This window comes from Acartia tonsa, chromosome 10, assembly GCF_053477335.1.
Source record: "Acartia tonsa isolate MP-2025a chromosome 10, ASM5347733v1, whole genome shotgun sequence".
Lineage (NCBI taxonomy): Eukaryota > Metazoa > Arthropoda > Copepoda > Calanoida > Acartiidae > Acartia > Acartia tonsa.
The window spans coordinates 20676035-20689895 of NC_137269.1; the positions used below are offsets into that span (position 1 = coordinate 20676035).

General features: G+C 28.7%; 2 protein-coding genes across 3 annotated transcripts in view; one reads left to right on the forward strand and one right to left on the reverse strand.

Annotated features, from left to right (window-relative positions):
- LOC145329619 (uncharacterized) overlaps positions 1-13861 on the forward strand; it is a 330978-nt gene that overhangs the window by 136030 nt on the left and 181087 nt on the right. The gene's annotated exons all lie outside the window — the stretch shown is intronic.
- LOC145330717 (uncharacterized) overlaps positions 1-13861 on the reverse strand; it is a 90922-nt gene that overhangs the window by 74968 nt on the left and 2093 nt on the right. Inside the window, exons 2-4 of the mRNA XM_080175383.1 lie at positions 6661-6741; positions 6044-6274; positions 4355-4412 (exon numbers count right to left, since the gene is read on the reverse strand). Of these exons, the coding sequence (XP_080031509.1) occupies positions 4355-4412; positions 6044-6259 (274 nt within the window). The 5' untranslated portion in view covers positions 6260-6274; positions 6661-6741. The remainder of the gene's footprint in view (positions 1-4354; positions 4413-6043; positions 6275-6660; positions 6742-13861) is intronic.

Sequence of the window (13861 nt, forward strand, 5' to 3'; positions counted from 1 at the left end):
TTTAAAAGTATAATTTATTGATTAAAACATCATGTTTATATTCATGTTTCTACACAAGGACATGTACAACTCTGAGGACCAGAACTTTAATGACCAATTAAATTTATTTTCTGAATATAAGCATTGCATTATTTCTATTCAAACAAGAATGACATCATTCCTAGCGAAGCACAATAATGGATAAAGTGAGTTAGAGAACAGTTAATCAGTGTCATAAAGAAATCCTTTGACCAACAAAGTTATGAAGTGAATCTGAATCTATCGTGCGAGATTCTCATTTACCCCTTTCTTACAGACGGACAGCCATTTTTAATAATAAAGTAGCATCGTATCTAATAATGCAGAGAGCTAATGTAATATTCATAATATTAATTTTCCCTTTTATGAATTGTAATTGTAATATTTCATATATGAGTACATAAACCTATATATTTTCTGGCTAAGTGTTTACCTAAATGCACTTTATCTGAATTGTAAAATAAAGTATATTTATTATTATATTTATACCCCTTTGTTTATTGCAAATACACAATATATAAATATATTATGACAAAATATTTTTACAGTTGTGGCGTGGAGATAAAGTATAAAATAATATATAAAATAATTCTTAATCTAAATTACTTCATGTAAATATTGGTCAATATTATAGCCATCATAATATAAAGCAGTAGGTTTTTTTGTCACGATCTCTATGATGACCAAACCCATTAAATTCTCTATTTCATGAAAGCCTTATATACGTCCTAGGTAGTTTTTAAAAAAAAATCTCATTAAAGTGTAAAATGTCAACCTTAGAGTGAGCACTAACAACACCCCCCCCCCCTCTAATTAAAAACAAATTGAAAAGAAGGTTCAGGGTAATTTTATTTCTCCTATGCTCAACTGAGCACTTTGATGGGAAAACTGAAGAAAATGTCCCTATAAACAAGAATGGCTTAAATTCTTGTTAAATATTATTTAGATTTGTACTTTTCAAGCATCTTAATAAACACATACAAATCTGACAAATTGCATATAGCCTCTCCTCTTTCCATCTCTTTCTGTATCTCTCTCTCACACACCCTTACCACTATAAGCTACTCTTCAACGGAATCTTTAATCATGGGTGTCACATTCAAAATATTTAACCAGAAATTACAGTTTAAATGATTGAATTATGTTTTAATTATTTACACAATTTTTGGGCACCCTAATCTATTCTTTTGACTTCCCTCTAAAATAACCATATCTATACATTTTTTAATACCAAAACAAAATAATAATGTTAAATAGGCTGATGTAAATTTCTGTAACTTTAAGCAAAACAAGACGGATATAGTCACATGTGAAAGACTTTAAGTAAGCAAAATGTATTTTCTGTTGACAACTCTGAAACCACTCACTTAGAAAATCTTTATGATATTCACTCTGAGTGAGGTACACATATATTTTCATTGTCAATCTAATGCATAAAGGCATAAAGAAATGCATTCTGCTATTTCCTTTTCTCATTTTTTTTTATCTGGGCAGTTATGTACAATTTACATAAATAGACAATTTACCTTATTATATAGTTTTATGCTTGTAGTTTAATTTCATGATTTTAGGTATCTTTTGAAATTATTTTTTCTTAAGGTTTGCTTCCTTATATGCTATCGTTAAAGTAAATTAAATTTAGTGCCGGATAAAAATAAAACTTTAGTTTGGTACTTAAATTTTAAAATGTCAGATAAAAATCTGAGTATTATTCATATCTTGTCTTATCTGACATTTTAGTAACATGGAGTCTTATTGTGTCAGATGTAAACATGGCAATAAGTGACATAACATTCTAATCTGACCAAAAAGTGTCAGAGATCACTAGGGAACAAATCATGAACAAAATATATTCTTGTCTCTTGCAAAATAATAGTATTGACTAATTCAAACAAATAATAACAATAACAATTCATAATTTAATTACACCATGAATAAGAAATAAAGTAATTAAATTTGATATAAGTTTATGTGCATCATAATGAAACCTTAACTTTGAAGTTTGGCATGCATTTATAATTTACACAGCTAAACCTCCACTGATTGTTCTCTAATTAAGATCTGTATGAACTTTGTTATGAAATCATTAAATGTATTTAGATTGGTAACAAAAAAGTTGTATAATAACTTCTAAATAATCAAGCATTTTTCAGTATTTAGAAAATCAGAATTGGCCTTTTATTACCTCTAATTTTGTGTTTGTTTAATTTCTACTAAAGGTTTTGTTATGTGTTTCTTTATATAATTGACCTCAATCAAAAGATCTGCAACCCTCAATTAAATCCTGCAACAAACTTCATATAAATCATATATATTTTATATAACTCTATTCTTTTGAGGTTTTTATCCTTGTGTGTTATTTTATTTTGCAGATGTATAAGTGTGGTTAACTGTTTAGTAAACTCTTTCTTCTTCTATAAAGATTAGACAAGAGAGCAAACACAATCAGCTTAACAAAATCTCATTTTTGGATTACGAGCATAAATTTTAGCCATCACAGCAAAATGTTTATCAAAGTTAGTAAAAATGTTTTGGATAATCAAAAATGACTTTATATCAATACTAGCAAATATGTTTAAAATACATAACTAACTATTATAAAGGGCAAATGGAGAGAATATGATAGTACAAACAGAATAACATACATAATAAATATGTATGTATATGAAGAATGCATGTACATTAGATCTAAAAGAAACAAGGATGACAACATCCATAAGTAGCGAAGCCAAAAAATTCATGGATGGGAATACGGATGTTTTCTTAAAACGACAGGAAATTTAATTTTTATCTCCTTAACTTACCAAATTTGGAAAATCGGTCATGTACATAAGAGAAATGGAAAAATAAGGAAAAAATTAAAAATAGCCAAAAACCTGCATAAAGGCAGTCTGACTGTCATGGTTGTTTTCTTTAAACGACAGGAAATTTAATTTTGATATCTATAACTGAAAATTTTTTGGAAATCGGACCATAAACACCAAAGATATGGAGAAAAATCTGAAAAATACAAAAATAGCCTAAAACCTGTTTAAAGGTAGTCTGACCGTCATAGTTGTTTTCTTTAAAATACAGGAAATTTAATATTGATTTCTATAACTGAAAAAATTTTGGAAATCGGACCATAAACACCAAAGATGGAGAAAAATGTGAAAAATACAAAAATAGCCTAAAACCTGCTAAAAAGCGGTCCGACCGCCATTGATGTTTTATAGTTAATTGTGCTCTTTATTAATAGGAATGTTGTCAAAAAATTTCAGCATTCTATCTTTTATAGGAGCTGAGTAAATCTCATTTCCCCCATAGCGTTACGGACTGACTGACTGACGGACTGACTGACGGACAAAGTGAATTATAGAGTAGCTTCGCTACTAAAAACTTTAATTCCTATTTGGTATATTACGTTTATATCCTGTTTAACAAACATTCATTAAGTTGTCGGTGCTTTGATCATCAGTGTATTTGTGTAATTTACTGAGCAGAGTTTATATCTAAGAGCCTATTTGTTGGTGCACCCAACAATATTTTTTTTAAATATCTAGGGAAAGTAATAAAATTTGGACAATCTTATCATTACAATCACAAACTTTCTGAATGAGTGTTTGTCAAATATACTTCATAAATCTGAAGAAATACAAAGTCATATAAAGCGTTGACTCTTGGTGTTGACAATTTAACAAGATCTCAAATCCAAGCAACAAATTACCCAACGAAATTATTTCTTTGTTTTCACAGGAAAACCAAAACAAACAATTCCTGTTTTTACAATCTCTGGCGCAATTTGTAATTTGTATGCTTCATTTTGTTTTACTGCAGTAGTTAGCACAGAAGTGCAAAAATAATTTTCTGTCGTCAGTTTATATTGGATATATTGTAGGTTAAATACAAATTTATTACTATTGCAGAACATAAACTCCATTTATATTTGGGCTAAAATCATTCATTATTTTTATAAAAATGTATTTTAAGAAAATTCTGAAAAAATTGACACCCATGTTTTAAGATTAGTTAATGAAATAAAAACAAACATGTAAAGAAGGATTGGGCCAAATCTTAATAAAGGGAGAGGTAGGTTGTGCTCACATTCCGTAGAGGTGTGAGTTTTAAGGCTTAAAAACAGTAGTAGAACGATAATATTCTCTAAATATTTTTCACTAATATTTTTGTCTATAGTTCTTTTCAAAAAGGAATACACATATTCAGTGAATATTATCGTTCTACCACGTTAAAACTCACACCTCTACGGAATTTTAGCACAACCTACCTCCCCCTTGATGAAATTCTAATATAACTAAATTCACAAAGTATATGATAGAAAATTTAGGAAACCACTTACGTGAGCAGCCCGTAGGTTCATCAGATCTGTCACCACAATCATCTACCCCATCACAAACCTGTAATATAATTATACAATTATACAGCTGCTACACTCCTGGTATTCTGTTAAATTAAAAAAAGAGAATGAAACTAGAAATATCTCTAACAAAGAAACTGCTAAGTAATTTTTTTCTAGGTTTAAATACAATGATTACACCATCCAACAGTAGCGAAGCACAAAAAATCATGGAATGAACAAACGGACAAAGTAAGTTATAGAGCAGATACTCAGTTCTAATAATAAAGAAAAAAGAGAGACAAAGAAGAGAGATATAAGTTATAGGCAAATCAATGTAAAGATTGGTGCCCTTTAGGATAGGAATCTTTACTAAAAATTTCAGTTTTCTATCTTTAATAACAGACAAGAAAATCAGATTTCCCCCTAGATCGTTACGGACTGACTGTCTGACAGATTTTTAGAGTAGCTGGGCTACTAACAAGATAAATATGAAGGTAAAAAACGTAAGCTAGATTTTTATTTATTATAATACATTAAAATAAAATTTATAATACATGGAGGGAAAATGTATTTACAATTGTTCAACAAACATTATCTTGCGTTTAAATTGAAAGAGTTCTTTATTTTACTGAATCCACTGATCACATGATTAATTTGATATAACCAAGCTTTTTGAATGTCAGTTTGACTTTAGCAAGGCCTTTAATATTTTTTTTTCAAAAGAAAACAGATTGCATTGAAAATTTAAAATCACAATAAGTTTTGTAATGATGCTGTGAGTATTGGTGCAAAAAATATGACGTAACAAAAAAAATTAGCCAATGAGAGTCCACTACCATTGCCGCCATTGGTCAATAACGGCCTCTCATTAGCTAATTTTTTTTCTTACGTCATATTTTTTGCACCAATACTCACAGCATCTTTGTAATTTTTGAATATTGAATAAATGAAATGCTTAAACTGTGTTCTTTATTTTTTGATAAATGTATTCAAGTGAAATTTATAAAAAAAAAAATATTCTTATTTTGTATCGGAGCAATAACAAATGAATGCAGCAATCACAAAATTTGGTAATTTTTACCACCACAATTGAGGAGGTGTAGGAATTAAGGAGTGTGGTAATGGAGACGGCAGTGTATAATCTTAAGGAGGCTGGATGGGGTGTAAGACACTCTTTCAAGGAAATTAAACAATTCAATATCTTAGGGAGTGGGGGTTAAGGTTTCTATCCCTCTTCAATTCACATATTTATATATGATAATGAAAATGAATAACCTCCTTGAGTATGGCAAAGAACCCAAAGTGAAACGCGGACTCGTTTATGATATAATATATGTAAAGAACACCTTGCCTGTTAGAAAATTCGAATCTAATAAAAATGTAAATTTCAAGAGTTTTCTTTCAGAATTGAGATTATGAATAGACGGAACTAAGATTAAAAATTTTAATTTAGAAAAAAATATTTTAAACTGTTTTTTTTTCAGCCATTGTGACCGACAGCTACTTCACCATTATACTATTTACATAATATGCTACAACATTAAGTTTGACCAAACCTTAGTTTCTATTTATGTAAAACAACAACATATTTTTTGCCCATTATGGATACTCGATATCCCTACAGGGGTCGTCTAACCTTTACCAAACTCAATCTAATATACACTTTGATGGAAACCGCCTAAAACTTACCTTAGTAGAAACAATGCACAGGGGGTATGAAGCACACGGATAATGATGCGGCGGGCAAGATTGGGACATGCCACCACCACCGCTTCCACCGCCTACGGACAACAGCCGTCGCCGTGCATGGAAAGGCGGTGGGACATTGTTGTTGGCAGCCAAGGGAAGGACAGGTAGACAGGCAGAAAGGAGGAAAACTGACGGCCACAAGGAGTCTCTAAACATTCTACTGGAGTTATCCTATAAAAATATATTATTGAGTTAAAATAGATAAATTGATTTTTGTCTTTTATTTAAACAAAGAAAAATATAAAATTTTACCAATAAGATAATATATTCATAAAATCTCTCTATATATTACTGACAGATAGACGGACGAAACAAAGTTCAGAGTGTATGTGCATAGTAATAATAATCTTCATTAAAATGTTTAGCTTTATATCTTTAATAGAAGCCAATGAAAATAAATGACTCACATCGCTTTTTTGACGTTAGACCGAAGGACAAACCAATGTATAGACTGGATGCACTATGATCATAGTAATCTTCATCAAAAAGTGAGTCATAGAGTAGCTTTGCTTCTAAAATATATAATGTAAGAGTGACTGAAAAAAACGTTGAAGTACCTTTTTGTTAACATGAGTCAAACTGAAGCTTGTATTCTTTCATTCCTCCATAACATGGCCAAAAAAACTTGACTTACAACTCTGCAGTGAAAAAAAAACATTTCTAATCCAGACATATTTATTATAGTTTGAAAATAGATTGGTTATTATAGATAATTAATAATAGAAATATAGAGTATTGAATTAATGTCCCTATACATTTTTTTATTGGGCAAAACAACTGTCAAATTAATAAATGATCTTCAACTAATTATCTATTATTCAAAATGAACGATTTCTGCCCGTCTTTCCCCGCCAATCTACCCGGCTAAAGATTTTTAAATTTTAGCTTATTGATACTTTATTATAGTTGAGAAACTTTGAAAAAAAAATAGACAATGTAGAATTAACTTTAATTTGATAATCTATTTATAATGGACATGTATAGTATTACTTTAAATTATCCTATAGATAATTATATGTACAATAATTCATGTTTTAATACTGTTTTCCTCATATGCTTATCATAGATCGATAGCTTTAGAATATTCAACTAAATAATATACAATAACAATACTTTAAGTATATTTTCTATACTTGGGGTTTGTCAGATAGATAGACATAATTTCGGAATACTAACAATGCTGTAAATCCTTTTTTTATTCTTTTTTTGCTTACTTACATTTTTTTATTATAAATTTCATCTTTATATATGTATATATAAAAGATTTTACTTTAGTTTTTTTACTTAAAAAAAGACAGATCAGCGAAATAAAAAAAATGTATCAGCACTTTGGAAAAAAATATTATTTTTGTGGAAGAAATTTAAAAACATAATTTTTGTAAAGAAATAATTTTAAATAATAGTATAAAAGAATAAAAGCTTATAATGCGTATAAATTGATTTATTAAAATATATTGTAAGATATTAAGGATGAAATAATCCATAACTTGCGAAGAACAGAAACAAAACTTTAAAAGATGGAATAACATAACAAGGTATATAATAGCAGGGATTGGCAGCCGCGCTTCAGCTACGCATAGACCTTAAATTTAAACCTGCTTGAGTGCCAAAAAAAAATTTTCAAAAATGTATTGCCTGCTTAATAAAGATTTGGCCATCGAGTTATAATATGACTTTTACGCTGCATAAAAGGTTATTTACTCTTTATTTTGTTTTTATCATTATAAACAGAAAAACATGCAAATACATTTATAAAATAAATGCTTAATTGTCAGAGGAATATTTACAAACATTTTAGTCGACTAACTCAAATATCAGTTAAGGAGATAACCCCCTACATTGTTACAGACTGGTGAATGGACCTACAGACACACACAAGCAAAAAGTTAGTTGTATGGTAGATTTTCTGCACAAAACATAAATAAAAGGGGTATAGGACAAATTGACTTGTGAGCTGTCTATAAATTGTGCCAGTTAGCCATTATTTATCCAAAGTCAAATTTTCTCACCCTTATAATTATAATATTCTACAAAATGCACCAGACAAAATTACAACACTTTTAAAGCACACAAATACTATAAAAGTAGTAATATGTTGTGTGTCTATCTGTTTCTCAAAAATGGTTGGTTTATAATTAAATACATTTAGCATAAAAAGTTTCTCGAAAGATTCTAGGCTATTTTAAGTTTAGGTAGGTCAACATAAAATAGACATAGTGTCCATGGGATACACCAAAACAAAAATAAAAAAAAAATATTTTTGTCTAATTATAAAGATGACTTCTAACCCCCCCTCTTGAAGAATATCTAGTAAATGTAACAATAATGAAATAATTATTATTATAATTTTTTATGTTCGAAAAATGATTCTTGTTGTCTTTTAGCAAATTTTGAGATGATCCAACAATTTTCTTGAGGAAATATTTTCCTTAGACATCTTTACACACAATATATATTTACTAAATTTTGTACATTTTAACAAGAGTGAAAAATGTTATATTTAAAAATTTTAAATAAAATTTTGAATGTGTCTTTTACAAATTAGTATGTTTTTTTCGTTTTAAAACAAAATTCTTGGAATGATTTAGCGCTTTTTTAGTCATAATAAAGAGAACTCATATTTCATTATCATTTGTTATATGTCTTTGTGTATGAAAAGTAGATTAGATTAAATGTTAACAGGACTTTTTAAACATCAAAAGTTTTTGTATTTTCCCCGTCTAAAGGCTAAAAGCGAAGCCAATACCTTTAAATTAAGAAACCAGTTGTAGTAATGAATAGTAGAGGAAAAAATAATAAAAGTTTAACGACACAATCTATAAATACTTTTAATAACTTTTAGAAACCCAAAACAAAAGTAATAAAAATACAGAAAAAAAGGAAATAAATTCTGTCTTATTTATAAGATAATTATCAAACTTACTTTCCCAAACTTTTTCTAACTTCTACAGAAACATTTTTATTAAAGATTTGTTTTAATTTGTTAGATAAAGTTTTAATATAAAATGATAAATTTGCAATACTTTGGATAGAATATTGAAAATGGCATTTTCTAATTTCTTTTAAATAATGCTATTTTCTTCAGAATTTAATTTTCTATTATTTTATTTTTGGATGAATAAGTATCAGCAAAATATTCATTTTTAAATTTAATATTTGTTATATACTATACGTGACAACGCCAAGTACAGGACGGATTAGTTCTTTTGCATATAATGACAAGGAATTATTGTTGTTGGGGCAAAATTATCCTTTAATTACATCTAAAGCAGCTATAGCAACATCCACATGTAATAGGATGTGATACTCTAACGGCCACTACAGGATATAAGGTTACAAAAACATCTCTTCGGAGTGACATGCAACAATTTGATTGACGACTCATGTCTTGAAGTCCTAATGGTAATAAGTTGCACCTGTCTATGGGCCTAGGCATTCTCTATACTTTTAATACTAGTGTCACCTGCCAGACATAGCAACAGTAGGTAATATTTCAACGTCTCTAGCATGAAGCAATGTGAACCAGTCTCAAACCCGACACCTCCTTGACAGCAAGCAGGAACCGAATCATTTTTTACATTAGATAAAGTAAGATTTTATTGAAATTTTGTGGTATGTTGGTAACATTTTTCATCACAATATTTTGCGTGGTTACTGAAAAACAGGGATGACAACATCCATAAAAACGAAGCTCTGAAACAATCAGACAAACGAACATCAACATTTATAGGGTGTCAGAATTGAATAATCATAATATAAATAGTAAGTAAATTTGTTGAAAAACTGGCCAAATACAGGATAATGTTTTAGGACATACTTACATTTTTAGAACTTTATTATAGAGATGCTTCGCTTATAACATTGTATAACATTGTCATAAGAATCAGTATTCCAAAAATTAAATCAATCAGATTATTATATCACATCAAAATTAGTTGTTAAAAAAGTAAAAAATCAACGTGTTTAAAATGGAGGTACGGTAACGACGATAGAGTTGCTACACTGTCTAAACCGAACCTAACTAATATAGGAATCACCATGCAGAGTTTGAAATCGATAGGACAATTTTAGCATGCTTAAATTAACAAACAAAAAAGCTATCCGTACCGGACGAACCCTAATTATAGAAAAGCTTAGCTTTTAATAGTTTGATGTGACACTGACCATGTCAAATATAGCAAATTGTCATAATCACAGACTTTAAGTATTTTCAAAACATGTAGTCAAAATGGCCACCAATAATATGACTATTTATTTTCTAACGCCTTTTTATTTTAAAGTATAATTAGAAACATTCTAATAAATTTGATAATCTATGTTAAAAAGATTTTAAAATGAATTACAAAATATTAGAGCTTTTTTTTGTAAAAACTTTATATTTAAGCGCGAAGTCGATTTTTGTTTAAAAGTTGTATTAAAAAGTTTTCATCCTATCAAACTTTATAAATCTCAAGCTAAAACATAAATCACACTTTTCTTTATCTATTTTTATGTTCTAGTCTGTGTAACATTCAAAAGATTTAGTCATTTTTTATTCTATTTAGATTCAATATTTTGGGATAAAACTTATTGAAAAATTAACTTAAAAAAGATAGATTTAGACGTATTTTTATGTCGTCACACATGAAATTTTTCAGTGCTTCCAATGTTGAGGTTAAATCAACTTTTTAAAGCTTTGTATGAAATTACAACTAATCAGATTTTAAAAACCATCAAATTAAAGTAAAATATATATTCCTCAAGGACTACGGGGAGTAATGATTTAGCTTTAGGTAAGTTACTATAATAGTATAATAATGTTGATGTTTATTATTTAATTGATTACATTTTAGTTATAGTTTTAATTTAATTTCAGTTACCATAAAAAAAAGCTAGAGATAATAGTATAAGCAAAAATATTGGGAATTCAATAATATTTTTATATGATTTAAATTTAATTAAGTAAATTATCTAAAAATCTGTTCAAAACATGTTTTCTTTTTTAAACTTTTAATTTGAAAAAAAAATTGACTTATTAATTTAATAACTTGAGTTGCAGAGTGATAGAGACAGAGAGAGCGGAAGAATGAATATCAAGGTTTCACAAAATTGCACTTGTACAATAAAAGGAAACTCCATGGTTTTCATTTTTAACCATAATCTGTTGTTGGATTATAAACAAAGTTGATTTGGAATGTCTTATACATATTTCTATCGTGAAATATTGAATAGAGGACATTCTAAAAAGACAAACTACACTACCTATAGATTGGCTTATAGAATTGTATAATTTTCTTCATGGCAAAATTGTATATAATAGTGTAAAATTTGTTATTGTTATTCTGACATAACTGTACATGTTACATATTCAAGATACCCAGTGTACTTTTATCAGTAAGCAATGATGCACTAGGACTCAGCATTGCAAAATAATACTGTTAATGAATCTAGTCATTATAACACTTCATTTCTCAATATTCACACAAGAATTTTACTTTTATGTACAATCAAAACAAGTTGCTCATTTGATATTCTGTATACAAATTCTATCCCCCTCCAATAGGGTACTGAGAATAATCTGCAAGTGATTTTATTTACCCCTTCAATACAAAATTTAGGGGCGAGGCAAGCAGGAAAAAATAGTTGAGATAAAGAGGGGTCTTTTACACACCCTTGAGAATTTATATTAGGTAAATACTGCACATCATCCTTATTCTAGCAAATAGGGTTTAACACCATCCTTCACCATCCTTTCGCATGCCTATTCAGGTCCTAAAGAATATGTGAAAGACTGGTCTTAACTTAATTTATTAAAACAGTTTCAATAAATTGTTTTAGATTGTACTTATTAGTAGAGAGTTTGGGTGTTAACTTGTTTTTCTAATTGCAGGGAAGGAACAATTAAATAAAAACTTTACTATGTTGTATAATAATAATTACAACTACATATTTTGACATTTAATAATTAAATACCCCTTATTAACCTAAATTCGGCCTTGCAGAGCAATTTAATAATTTTGTAGTACCTATTAATTAAAAGAATAACTATTATAATTATGTTCATAGTATAGCATAAACTAGCTATAAGTAATTTTTATGAAATAAAACAAATATTTCTTATTTAACAAGAAAAAAAGGAAACAAATAAGGAACCTAGATATTTTTTAGAAAATGTAAAAAACATGAAATAACCACAAAACCTTGGATAAAAACCTTTAGATAAAAATCTGTTAATTCTTATATAAGAATTACACTATCAGTGTTTTTGGAAAGATCTCACTAACCGCTGAACAAGTTTGATTAAGGTCCAGGAAAATTTCATAACTATTTTGCTCTCTTTTACTTTTTCTTTTAAAAACTAAAATTGAAAGTAGAGGGTTAACTTTCCTCCCCCCATCCTATCTCAATCTATTTGCGTCTGAAGCCGTAGTCGTTATGAAGCTAAAAAGTGAAAGTGGTATAGAACCTGAACTCGTTCAGTACCGAAAGACCCCATGTATGTAGTTGCGCTACTGAAAAACGCATTTAAATTCATTCAAGATTCAATCTTTTTCCCACAATACATGTAAAGTGTTATACCAACTTCTAAGAATGAAAAATAAATGTTTGCAACAAAATTTTAGAAAACATATAAAATTTTCTTCGTTCCCGAGAAAAAGTGTAATTTTTCTCCCCTCTAAAGTGCTCAAATATTGTACAGAAAAAGTGATATGTGTATATTTCATATTATACATAAATATTTTTTAATAAAATACAAACTTGTTCAATTTGTATGTACAAATTTTTTTTATTAATATCTAAAATAGACGACTGGGACATTTGAGAAGACTCCTTTCACAAATGAGCTTCCAGTCTCAATATCTCGTAGAAATGCTGTATAAGGAGAACATTGTATGTATAATTCTAATAAAAATGGCTGAAGACTTATAATTTTTTGTTCTTCCCTCCTGTACAATTTGTCATCCTTGCTTTTGCTGAGCTCGTTTTTACTATTATTCCCATACAATTATGCAAACAAAATTATTCCTTCATCCTAAGGAGATAAAATGTTTTATGACAGAAACTGTTTTTCTATATATTTTCAAGATCGTATACTAATAATATCATGCTTGTTCGGTATCTAAAGGTCAGGTTATCTTATTCGTATATAAAAGTAACAAAAAATTATGTGTCTGTCTGCTTGTCCCAAAGGATCTCGCTGACCGATATGGTTCTTCTTTACAATGTAGCTTGTCATTGGTCCTGGGAAGGTTTATAACTGTTTTAAGGGAGTATACCTCTAACCCTAGAATAAATTACCATCCCCCCCCCACAAAAAAATTTAAAGTGAGGGAGCTCAACTCCTGACTTCTCCCTCCCACCATACAATGTTCCCCAAAAGCCTCTAGGGGCGTAGCAACTAAGTATATTTCAACTTTTCAATTCTCATTGATTTTTTTTAGAAGGGTTTGTTGCTTTTTAGGAACTACATCACTTGAAACAAAAGTAAGCTTCGTTTTGAACTCAATATATTTTGTTTAAATGTGATTTCAGATATCTTTTGAAGCTTAATTATTCTTAAGGTTTATTGAAAAAGTTATTTGCATGTAATGTGAGAGAGTTTCTATTAAAGTATAAATTCAGTAATTTAATCATTCAATAGCTCCACAAACATGGAATTTCTTATCCCTAATCCTAAAACTTTAGCCTATTTATTCCTTCCATTATTTACTTGTCCTGCTTATGTTTTGAATACAGGGCACGTACATTTCAGTAATTTTGGCTTTTAATTTTAACAAA